We start from the raw sequence: 12,794 nt of genomic DNA, 5'->3' as shown, positions 1-12,794 counted from the left end.
AAAGAAAAAAGGCAACAAAAGAAGTATACCACACTTCTCTTTTCTAAAGTAAATCTGTACATCAGATATGATCATCTACATCAGGAGTGCTCACACTTTTTCTGCAGGCGAGCTACTTTTCAATTGATCAAGTCGGTGGGATCTACCTCATTCATATATATAATTTATATTTACTTATTTATGAAATATATGTTTTTAAAGGTGTTTAATGATAATACAAGCATGTTTAACACATATAGTTAATATTGTTAATAAGTTAAAGGTGTTTAAAGATAATGCAAGCATGTTTAACACATAGTTAATATTGTTAACAAGTTAAAGATGTTTAATGATAATGCAAGCATGTTTAACACATATAGTTAATATTGTTACTAAATTAAAGGTGTTTAATGATAATACAAGAATGTTTAACACATATAGTTAATATTGTTAACAAGTTAAAGGTGTTTAAAGATAATACAAGCATGTTTAACACTTATAGTTAATATTGTTAACAACTTAAAGGTGGTTAAAGATAATACAAGCATGTTTAACACATATAGTTAATATTGTTAATAAGTTAAAGGTGTTTAAAGATAATACAAGCATGTTTAACACATATAGATTCCTTTCTTTCATGAAGACAAGAATATAAGTTGGTGTATTACCTGATTGTGATGACTTGCAGTGATTGGAATCAGACAGTGGTGCTGATAACGTCCGCATTTTCGAATGGAGGAGAAAAAAAGTCATTTCTGTCCAATACCACATGAAAGTGGTTGGTTTTTGGCATCTTATTTATCCAGCTTCCTTTTTAGGACTATTTTTTTAATGCCTGGCTGGTGATCGACTGACACACCTTCCGCGATCGACCGGTAGCTCGCGATCGACGTAATGAGCACTCCTGATCTACATCAACAATATGATTTGCCTGAGTGACTGGACAGGACAGATTAAAAAATTATATATTATTTGTTTAATTTAAATCGATTTTTTTTTGTTTTTGTTAAGAATCATTACAAATAAGAATCGCAATTAATTCGAAAATAAAAAAAAATTGGACACCCCTACAGTCCGTGGTACCCACTCACCTCAATCTGATACAGAATACACTTGAAAATTCTACTCACCACCTACAAGATCCTCAACAACCAAGCTCCCCACTTACGTCCTCGACCTCAGGTCTGGCGAGGCCAACTTCCCGCAAATCCCCAAGACCAAGCACCGGACCTGGGGCGACAGGGCTTTTTTTTTGGATTGCTGCCCCCTCCCTATGGAACCCACTTCCTTTTTATCTATTTTTATTTTAGTCCTGTTCAGCTACTCAGGCAAATCATATAGTTGATGTAGATGCCCATATCGGCTGTACAGATTTACAGTACTTTACAAAAGAGAAGTGTGGGATACCTTCTCTTGTTGCCTTTTTTGTATTTGACTTTATTAAATGGATTTATATTATCATTTGGTGCAGCCGGGCCAGAGCGGGAGGGGATAGAAAGAGAAAAAAGGAAGACAAAGGGGGAAATTGCGGGGATAAGACAAAGAGACAACAATAACAACAAACATAACAATAACAACAACAGAACAGCAGCATCATTATAACCCACTTCCAATATCCAAAATCTGTCCCCACCCTTTCCTCTTTTAAAACTGCCCTCAAAACCCACCGGCCCTTCCCTGCTTCTCGCAGTTTTTACTTTTTCTCAAACTCGTTTTATATATATGCATTTTGTTTCGTTTTTTTTTAGCTGATTTCTTATATCTTATATTTTGTTCATGAAAAAGCATATTTGAGTACTTAGAAAAGCGCTATATAAATTTGATGTATTATTATTATTAAGTAATGTAATAATAATGTACAGTATTTCCCTAGGAGAGTGGAATTCTACGATATCTTCTTTCAGTTGCTTCTCCTTCAAATACACCATCAGCAGCTTCTCCATAGTTTCATGGATACTGTCAGGTTCAAACACTGATGACATCTATTAAACAAGACAAGAAGCAAAGAATCAAACAGAGGCAGAATTCAATTTTGCTCAATTGAGGACAAACGTGTCAACCTGTAACCTCTTACAGTTTCACCCACGCTCTGGCGAAAGATTGTACGCCACCTCTTTTTATATTTGGACTTTCCCTGTTTACATAACATCTGTTTCTAAAGGAATGGGGAGTATGTAAACAGTCATTGTTTTCGGTCACATTAACACAAAAGAAAAAGATGCCTCGGGCTTGGGCTGGTCCTGGATTCAGTTTGAGCAGGTCTTCGATGACAATAGATAACCCCCTCCCGTCTCCTCCCATCGTACACAATGGAATTTTCCAAGCCTTTGCTTGGTGCAACAAAGACAGCCTCTTGTCTGTTCATTGGGAACTCAGAGAATGGAAAGGTTTTTGATAATTTACATACAATTTTTCTGACAGTTACATGTCCACATATTATTTTAATGTCCTTGGCTGGCGTTATCGACTCATTCTGCTCCAGTATGGTGCGGACGAGCAGTGCTACGCTCCAACAAGTTGGCATACTACACGCTTTCTTACGTTTTAGATTATTTCTTTCTTTAATTCAATGCATATAATCCACTTTTTTCTTCTCAGCACTGTCCTTCGCACTCACTTGCCTCCTTCCCGTGCTTGGACAAACCAAGCTATGTCCATCTCTCGCTATTAGCTAATGCTGGCAAGTAAGACCAGATGTTAAGATGAGGCACTCGTACGATCCTGAGTTACCTCCGCTTTTTGTTCCAGACACCCACAAATATGAACACATTATCCACATTCATTCAAACTATCCATCCATCCATCCATCCATATTCTACCGCTTGTCCTTCCAACATAAAAATAAGACTTAAAGACTCTTAAAGCCCAAGCTGTTGTTTACATGCTTTTTTTTTTTTCTTTCTCTTTGCTATTTGGGGTTATTGGACCCTAATTAGAATAAAAACTAAAAATCATCTTTTTATATGATGTACAGGTCGATATTATTGGCGATAAATGCTTTAAAATGTAATATCGGAAATTATCGGTATCGTTTTTTTTATTACTGGCATCGTTTTTTTTTGTTTTGTTTTGTTTTTTAATTAAAGCAACATAAAAAACACAAGATACACTTACAATTAGTGCACCAACCCAAAAAACCTCCCTCCCCCATTTACACTCATTTCACACAAAAGGGTTGTTTCTTTCTGTTATTAATATTGTGGTTCCTACATTATATATCAATATATATCAATACAGTCTGCAAGGGATACAGTCCATAAGCACACATGATTGTGTGTGCTGCTGGTCCACTAATAGTACTAAGCTTTAACAGTTAATTTTACTCATTTTCATTAATTAATAGTTTCTTTGTAACTGTTTTTATATTGTTTTACTTTCTTTTTTATTCAAGAAAATGTTTTTAATTTATTTATCTTATTTTATTTAATAAATTTTTTTAAAAAGTACCTTATCTTCACCATACCTGGTTGTCCAAATTAGGCATACTAATGTGTTAATTCCACGACTGTATATACCATATTTTTCGGAATATAAGTCGCACCGGAGTATAAGTCGCACCTGCCGAAAATGCATAATAAAGAAGGAAAAAAACATATAAGTTGCACTGGAGCCCAGCCAAACTATGAAAAAAACTGCGACTTTTAGTCCGAAAAATACGGTATCGGTATCGGTAATTAAGAGTTGGACAATATCGGGATATCGGTAAAAAAGCCATTATCAGACATCCCTACTTAGTCCATAAATACACAAACGTGTACTTCATGTGTCGTGACATGCAAATTTTTATTTTTACACTTTTTTTTTCCAAATTCCATTGTATGTTATACTCTTCTGACACCACCAGATAACAGTATAAGTGTCCATATGTCGGCATAAGACCCTAATTCAGTAGTGTACATAATTTTGGAAATAAGAGCTAAAAGGTGCTGTCCACGCATGTGGCCACCAGTGTTGGGTTAGTTACTGAAAACTAGTAACTAGATACAGTTACTTTTTTCTTTTTTTTTGTCCTGTCCAGCTTCTCAGGCAAATCATATAGTTGATGTAGATGCCCATGTCGGCTGTTCAGATTTACTTTACAAAAGAGAAGTGTAGGTATAGTTACAGTTACTAGTTACTTTATTTCAAAAGTAACTCAGTTACTTACACCAAAAAGTAATGCGTTACCGGGAAAAGTAACTATTTAGTTACTTCTTTTTCCCCCCTTTTTTTTAAGGCTCCCATTAATGCCCTTTTAGCCTTCATTTCAGTTCTGTTATTGCACTGGAGAATAATACAATGTGTTGATCAACTTGACATGCATTTGCATCACTGAACTCTGCTAAGCAATGTGGTCTACATACAACACACAAAGACAAAGATATGTTTCAAAGGGCCAATTTATTTCAGGCCATAACAAATTGACAAAACTATTTTAAATAGCTGCAACATAATGGCACTTTAACTTTAACTTTAAGTAGGTAGGATCTTGGATCCAAGACACAACTTACATTTAACTAAAATGTCATTTTCTTTGTGCTCGACAAAAGAAAAGTATTGAGAATGTCTCCATGTTAAAAAACTCGACTTCTGGCTTCGCCATGATGTCTTGTTAGTTGTTATGAGAGTAGCGTATGTGTGTGTGTGTGCGTGGCCCTTTAAGATATGACAGCATGTGAGGTGAGTGACGTCAGTGAGTGAGTGAGTGGGCGAGAGAGGTGAGCAAGCGGCGACAGTGAGTGCGTGCAGGTGCTCTAGCTTGGTGGATGGCTGCGTCCAATAAAGTCACAAAGTTGCAACAAACCGCCAGTCTCGTCATTCACCCTCAGCTGTAAAGACCCACTGCCGGGTAAAGTGAAGGTTGTTAGCCCCGAAGACGTACATAGGCCCTGGAGGAACGTCTCCCCTGCGCTCCTCAACTGCAGTATGGGAGTCCCCCCCCCCGCCCCCACCCACACAAAGCACACCTTTTCTTTTCCACCGCAGCGCTGCAATAAAACACACTCAGATCTTCTGTTTCTAGCCGATACTACATGAAAAATAACGCAGTAACGCATCATGTAGTAACGGTAACTGAGTTACTGAATATAAAAAATAACGCGTTAGATTACTAGTTACCGCCGAAAATAACGGCGTTACTGTAACCAACACTGGTGGCCACTAAGGCCTTTAGAGGTTAAGGACATTTTTTACCTTCTGAAAATTCCCGCTTTTTTCAGAATTTCACTTTTTCTAACCCTAAAATTCCTTAAAAAAAGTTTTTTTCCCCCATTTTTCTCAACACATTCTCATCATTCCCGCATCAACAAATTCAGGATAAAATTAATATTTCCCTTCCAGCATGTCAGCATCCATGCACAATTCCTACATAAATGTTGTTTACATGTCCCCTCACTAGTCTTACGTATCAAGGCGTCTTTCATGCTCTGATCAATGGTTCTGTCATGTCACGAATGAATTATTCATGTTTTCCTGCTCCTTGATTTGCTATCAAAGTCCATCACTCTTGTGTTTGACAGAGAAACTCAGCCTACATGTCTCAGATGGCGTTCTTTGAGGAGGTCTAATCAAGAGGAAGAGGAGGGCTAGTGCACCGGACTTGTCTGATCAGGACATGGAACACTAAAGGACCTATTTTTTCGGGTTTTGTTGCTCTTTGATTTTACCTTTTTGATTTGGCACTTTGCTGTCAGCCGACATTTCAAGTCTTCGACACTCCGGCGTCCCCTCATGGCTCACGTTTGGGACAGAGTTGATGCCTGAGAGTTTCACTACACCTCGTTCTGTATACGTTACACTCTCGACTCCGCCCCCTTTTGATGTGTTACACCCTGATTCATATCACGATTGAACTGTCGTGTATTTATTGGTGCCTTACGTCTTTATTTTCACACCCAGAAGGGGTTTTTGTCAAGTTGTATTTTGTACTGTTTGCATCATTTCTATATACCAGTGTTTGTGTGACCTGCGTATGTTTCTTTGCTCCTTGCGAGGTCACTGACAGACTCTTGACTTTTTAGGCACCACCAACACCAAGAGTGGTAGTGCTTTTCTTGGCCACCAGAGGGCGTCATAGAGCATAAAGCAATGAGGTAGAAGTGCTTGATAAAGTGTCTATGATCACTGAAGTGAGTGGTCTGATTGTTTGGCAATACACAAGAGGCAGCTAAAGAAGTTTGCACTGCCGTTAAACCGCCTGTTTTCATTTCAGCACGTCTACTAAGAAAGTCACGGCTTAGAGGAGGAACATGATGGCTGTTGTGGCTCTTCTGCTGCCTGAGGTCTCGGTGTTAATGAACGTCGGGCCCTACGTGTGCTGGAGGTCAGGGGGAAAAAAGACCATGACCAACAGGTGAGGTTTCAGGAAGAAGACTAAGAAGTTGCGATGTACAGTGAATCTGGAAAGTATTTACAGTGCTTCACTTTTTTCACAGTTTATGTCACAGCTAGTGATGGGTCCGGCAACACCGATGCATCGGCGCATGCGTCGAGCTCATAGAGCAAAACCCTGTGTCGGTGCGCGTACCGCTTTTAGAAAGTCACGTGACCGATCATGAGCTGTTTTGGTCACGTGACCGATACGCGAACTGTGTCGCACTGACGCCTCCTCTGTGTCCTGTGCGCGAGTCTTTTCTACAGCCGGAGAAATAATAACTAAGAAGAGAAATCGTCTGAAATGTAATACGTGGGAAAAACTTTTTTTTTTTTTTTTTTTTATAAAAATGTGTAAAAAAATAAAATTAAAAAAATTCCCAGTCCACAATCATCCACAACACGTTCTCTTAAATTTCCATGTTATGATACATGTTCACATTATTTATTGACTGTATCTAAAAAAGATAAAAGTATATTTTTTATTTAAATGAAGATATGAAATAATCCTAAATGAAATACAATGACTTGGTTTATATTATTGTATATACTAGGGCAGGGGTCACCAACCCGCGCCCGCGGGCACCAGGTCGCCCGTAAGCACCAGATGAGTTGCCCGCTTGCCTGTTCTAAAAATAGCTCAAATAGCAGCACTTACCAGTGAGCTGCCTTTATTTTTTAAATGTTATTTATTTACTGGCAAGCTGGTCTCGCTTTGCTCGACATTTTTAATTCTAAAAGAGAAAACTCAAATAGAATTTGAAAATCCAAGAAAATATTTTAAAGACTTGGTCTTCACTTGGAATAAGCGGTAGAAAATGGATGGATGGATGGGTCTTCACTTGTTTAAATAAATTCATTTATTTTTTACTTTGCTTCTTATTACTTTTAGAAATACATTTTAGAGAAAAAATACAACCTTAAAAATGATTTTAGGATTTTTAAACAAATATACCTTTTTACCTTTTAAATTTCTTCCTCTTCTTTCCTGACAATTTAAATCAATGTTCAAGTAATTTTTTTATTTTTTTTATTGTAAAGAATAATAAATATTTTAGCTTCTGTTTTTTCGACGAAGAATATTTGTGAAATATTTCTTCAAACTTACTATGATTAAAATTCAAAAAAATTATTCTGGCAAATCTAGAAAATCTGTAGAATCAAATTTAAATCTTATCTCAAAGTATTTTGAATTTATTTTAAAATTTTTGTTCTGTAAAATCTAGAAGAAATACTGATTTGTCTTTGTTAGAAATATAGCTTGGTCAAATTTGTTATATATTCTAACAAAGTGCAGATTGGATTTTAACCAATTTAAAACATGTCATCAAAATTCTAAAAATGTATTTTAATCAGGTCAAATTACTAATGATGTTCCATAAAAAAAATTTTTTTATTTTTTCAAAAAGATTCAAATTAGCTAGTTTTTCTCTTATTTTTGTCGGTTGAATTTTGAATTTTAAAGAGTCGAAATTGAACATAAACTATGTTTCAAAATTTTATTTTAATTTTTTTCGTGTTTTCTCCTCTTTTAAACCGTTCAATTAAGTGTTTTTTTTCATCATTTATTCTCTACAAAAAACCTTCCGTAAAAGGAAAAAAAATGTACGACGGAATGACAGCCAGAAATACCCATTTTTTTATATATATACATTTATTTATTTAGCTATTCTTGTTTAAATCACACTTACGTGTAACTTACAAATGACAATATATTTATTTATTTAAGTGTGTATCAAACTGGTAGCCCTTCGCATTAATCAGTACCCAAGAAGTAGTTTTTGGTTTCAAAAAGGTTGGTGACCCCTGTACTAGGGCATAAAATCAGTGTCAGTTGAGTCGGTCCATAGGTTGCCTGTAGGGATTTTTAATATCCAGCAGATGTCAGTATTTAGTGACACAGTATCGACACAGTATCAATACAGTTTTGCAATGTGTCGAAACGCTTCATGACGCCTCAACCCATCACTAGTCACAGCCTTATTCCAAATTGGAATACATTCATTTTTGTCCTCAGAATTCTACACGTAATTACCCATAATGACAATGCAACAAAGTTTTTTTTGTAGAAATGTTTACAAATCTTTTTAAAATGTTCTTGTAATCGGACCATATTTTCGGTATATTAGATGGAATTTGTACCTGACATGTTTCGACTGTCATCTGCAGTCTTCTTCAGAAGGGTCACCTGACCACTGTGACGTGTTGCCTATCAGCTGTTCTTATAGGCGTGGTCAACCAGGTAGAGCTGTCAAGTCTACCTTGACAGCTCTTTACAAATATATTAAAAATCCATACATATTCTACCGCTTGTCCCAACTAAAATCACATGTACACTAGGATTTGCAATTCCGGTAGGAATGTGAACGCCCTATGTGCGCAAGCTGCCAATAGGTGTGAGCGGAACTAAAATGCTTGAATGTCCAGGGTGAGTGGAGTGTGTGGATGTAGGAACGGTTCGAATCGGTTGACAAATGTGGGATATGAAGAGGTTTGTATTAGGGATGTCCCGATCCAGGTTTTTGCACTTCCGATCCGATACCGATATTGTTTTTGCATTTCCGATCCGATACCGATACTGACCGATACCGATACTGGCCTATCCGAGCATGTATTAAAGTTTAAAGTTATTTAGCCTACTTAGTTGTCAGAATCATGTTGACAAGGGTTTTAGTACTCTTGATAACAACTAGCCAGCTGAATTAGGGGAGTTTGAATAATACACAATGGTTGGTAACAAGAAACTGACCTGTTTATTCAAGGATAAACACAAAATAGACAAAATTATACATGACAAACAGAAATGGCATCATTGAAACTAGGGCTGGGCGATATGGCCTTTTTTTAATATTGCGATATTTTAAGGCCATATTGCGATACACGATATATATCTCGATATTTTGCCTTAGCCTTGAATGAACACTTGATGCATATAATCACATCAGTATGATGATTCTGTGTTTTGATTGATTGATTGAGACTTTTATTAGTAGGTTGCACAGTGAAGAACATATTATGTACAATTGACCACTAAATGGTAACACCCAAATAAGTTTTTCGACTTGTTTAAGTCGGGGTCCACTTAAATTGATTCATGATACAGATATATACTATCATCATAATACAGTCATCACACAAGATAATCACATTGAATTATTTACATTATTTATAATCCAGGGTGTGGAGGGGGGCGCCGGATGTAAGTGTCAAAAAGACAGCCAAAAGAGTTTGATATGAGAATAAATCTAAAGTTAAAATATAGGGTAGAAATGCACCCATTTGCAGGAAATGTAGTCTTGATTTTCAAAATTTTCTTTCAAGGCTTGCATGTCTACATTAAAACATTCTTCTTCATACTGCATTAATATATGCTACTTTTAAACTTTCATGCAGAGAAGGAAATCACAACTGAAAAAATCACTAATTTTTTCATACGGTGTTGATGTGGAAATGTTTGCTCGACATTTTGATGGTGTGGACGTGTGGCACCGAATGGAGATAAGCGTCTCGACAGACGTTACAATATTTGAACAATGATGACGAAAACTGTTTTCTCTGTCGTGTCCGTGTGTCGAAAATTGTTATGAGCTTATTTTTTTGTTTGATTTTGTGCGTGGCATAGATTTGCCGTGCGCAGAGGACGCTTGAGCAGTTTGCAATTGCACAGGCGCGCACCTTGGAGAGAACGTTGGTCACACGGCTGCGCTAGCATCACAGCTAACGTAAGCCATGCTGCTACCTCTCTGCTGGGAGAGGACGTATACGTATGTGACGTATGACGTGACAGTATGTGACGTATGACGCGACAGTATGTGACGTGTGTAAGAAGGTGCGCTTGCTGTCTGTGAGAGGGAGACACAGGAAAGAGTAAGAAGAGCCTGTGGTGTAATGCCAGCAGCTAAAAGCAACTGCGTGAGAATTCACAGACTTGTGGATGTGTTGAAGGTGTGCTGGAAAATGCGGAACGGAAGGGAGCAGCAGAAAAGTGGAATGTATTATTTAAATCGGTGCTTTGGAAAACACGGACCGGAGTTTGTTTTTTTTAAACTGGATCTGGATCGGCATTTTCCCATGCCTTGCCGATACGCAATTTTTGGCAAATATCGGCAGCCGATCCGATCCAAATATCGGATCGGGACATCCCTAGTTTGTATATTGCCCATTAATGGTGCCTTCACAGATGTGTAAGTTACTCATGTCTTTGGCACTTATGCACCCCCATACCATCACAGATGCTGGCTTTTCAACTTTGCGTCGATAACAGTCTGGATGGTTCGCTTCCCCTTTGGTCCGGATGACACAATGTCGAATATTTCCAAAAACAATTTGAAATGTGGACTCGTCAGACCAGAGAACACTTTTCCACTTTGCATGAGTCCATCTTAGATGATCTCGGGCGGCGTTTCTGGATGTTGTTGATAAATGGCTTTCGTTTGCATAGTAGAGCTTTAACTTGCACTTACAGATGTAGCGACAAACTGTATTTAGTGACAGTGGTTTTCGGAACTGTTCCTGAGCCCATGTGGTGATATCCTTTAGAGATTGATGTCGGTTTTTGACACAGTGCCGTCTGAGGGATTGAAGGTCACGGTCACTCAATGTTGGTTTCCGGCCATGCCGCTTACGTGGAGTGATTTCTTCAGATTCTCTGAACCTTTTGATGATATTATGGACCGTAGATGTTGAAATTCCTAAATTTCTTGCAATTGCACTTTGAGAAATGTTGTTCTTAAACTGTTTGACTAATTGCTCACGCAGTTGTGGACAAAGGGGTGTACCTCGCCCCATCCTTTCTTGTGAAAGACTGAGCATTTTTTGGGAAGCTGTTTTTATACCCAATCATGGCACCCACCTGTTCCCAATTAGCCTGCACACCTGTGGGATGTTCCAAATAAGTGTTTGATGAGCATTCCTCAACTTTATCAGTATTTATTGCCACCTTTCCCAACTTCTTTGTCACGTGTTGCTGGTATCAAATTCTAAAGTTAATGATTATTTGCACAACATTTTTTTTTTATCAGTTTGAACATCAAATATGTTGTCTTTGTAGCATATTCAACTGAATATGGGTTGAAAATGATTTGCAAATCATTGTATTCCGTTTACATTTACATCTAACCAGTGTTGGGTTAGTTACTGAAAACCAGTAACTAGTTACAGTTACTAGTTACTTTATTTCAAAAGTAACTCAGTTACTAACTCAGTTACTTACACCAAAAAGTAATGCGTTACTGTGAAAAGTAACTATTTAGTTACTTCTTTTTTTCTTCTTTTTTTTTTAAACCTCCCATTAATGCCCTTTTTGCCTTCATTTCAGTACTGTTATTGCACTGGAGAATAATACAATCTGTTGATCAACTTGACATACATTTTTATTTTCCTTTTAACATAATTAATGAAAAACAGTGCAACATAAAAAGGCATTCCTCCTTTCTTTAAACTTGGACCAATGACCATGAATAAAAAACAAGTTAAAGTGCAACATAAGAAGGCACATCATCTTCCTTGAAACATAAAGCCTGACATCTGGAGTGATGCTGCTGTCTTCCACACTTGGAGCCATAAATTGTAGAATACTTGTTTTCAGTGGCAGGATCATTGACACAGATGGTGAAGTTTCAGTGCTCAGTAGAGATGGAACACTTTTGAGGGGTTTAAGCACCTGGAGGACCTCACCTGCCACTCTCACATCATCATCAGACAGGGTGACATTTGTCTTCAGGGTGTTGTGGGTCAATGCAGAGTATATAGCTGCCTGCTGCTCCAACATATCATAAGTGGAGTTCCACCTCGTTGGGACATCGTGTATGAGCAGGCAGCTTTAGCATTTCTTGCTTTGTCTTAAGCACATGAGCAGCTGTTGTGCTTGGGTGGAAGTAGGAAACCTTCCTGATCCTCCCAAAGAGGCGCTCCATCCTATTGACTGAGATTCCCTTCTGTGATGCCAAATTCACTACATGTGCAAAGCACCTATCTGTGGTCCCAGTCCTGCCTCATTCTCTGTAATTATTTGATTTTTGGCATTATCACGTGTGACTGGGATATCTTTATCTTCCATTCCTCCACTGCTTGTGTCAGTACCTGCGCAAGGTGACTCTCGTAGAGGGGGCGTGTCTTCTCATCTCCCAGTCTGCTGTGATGAAGTGAGCGCTTATAGTTCCGCTGGATGTCCACCCGTCTGTCATGAGCGCAACAGATGATGCTCGGGATAGTTCATCCACTACTTTTTTCTTCTCCTGCTCATAAAGATCTGGCACAATCTTATTGCTGAAGTGGGTGCGCGACGGGATGTCGTAACGTGGTTCAAGCACGTTCAGCATGTGTTTAAAACCCTCGTTTTGCACAACCGAGTCTGCACCGATTCAATGGCGGGGGCGTTCAAGCTCCTCCGTTACTGCGCTCGCCATGACCACGCTGTGTGTGGACTGAACGTGCCAACAACTTTTTTTCCCCACACCCACACC

General features: G+C 38.1%; 1 protein-coding gene across 2 annotated transcripts in view; it reads left to right on the top strand.

The window, feature by feature from the left end:
* The window catches only part of nf2b (NF2, moesin-ezrin-radixin like (MERLIN) tumor suppressor b), a 41,782-nt gene extending 35,860 nt beyond the window's left edge, over positions 1–5,922 (top strand). For both annotated transcript variants that reach the window (XM_061962977.2, XM_061962976.2), the window contains exon 17: positions 5,478–5,922. In XM_061962977.2, the coding sequence (XP_061818961.1) occupies positions 5,478–5,525 (48 nt within the window). In that variant the 3' untranslated portion in view covers positions 5,526–5,922. The remainder of the gene's footprint in view (positions 1–5,477) is intronic.
* Positions 5,923–12,794: the final 6,872 nt, after the last annotated feature.

This window comes from Nerophis lumbriciformis, linkage group LG09 (assembly GCF_033978685.3).
Source record: "Nerophis lumbriciformis linkage group LG09, RoL_Nlum_v2.1, whole genome shotgun sequence".
Taxonomy (NCBI): domain Eukaryota; kingdom Metazoa; phylum Chordata; class Actinopteri; order Syngnathiformes; family Syngnathidae; genus Nerophis; species Nerophis lumbriciformis.
The sequence above is the reverse complement of the archived record's forward strand: the minus strand, read 5'-3'. Positions and strand labels throughout refer to the sequence as shown.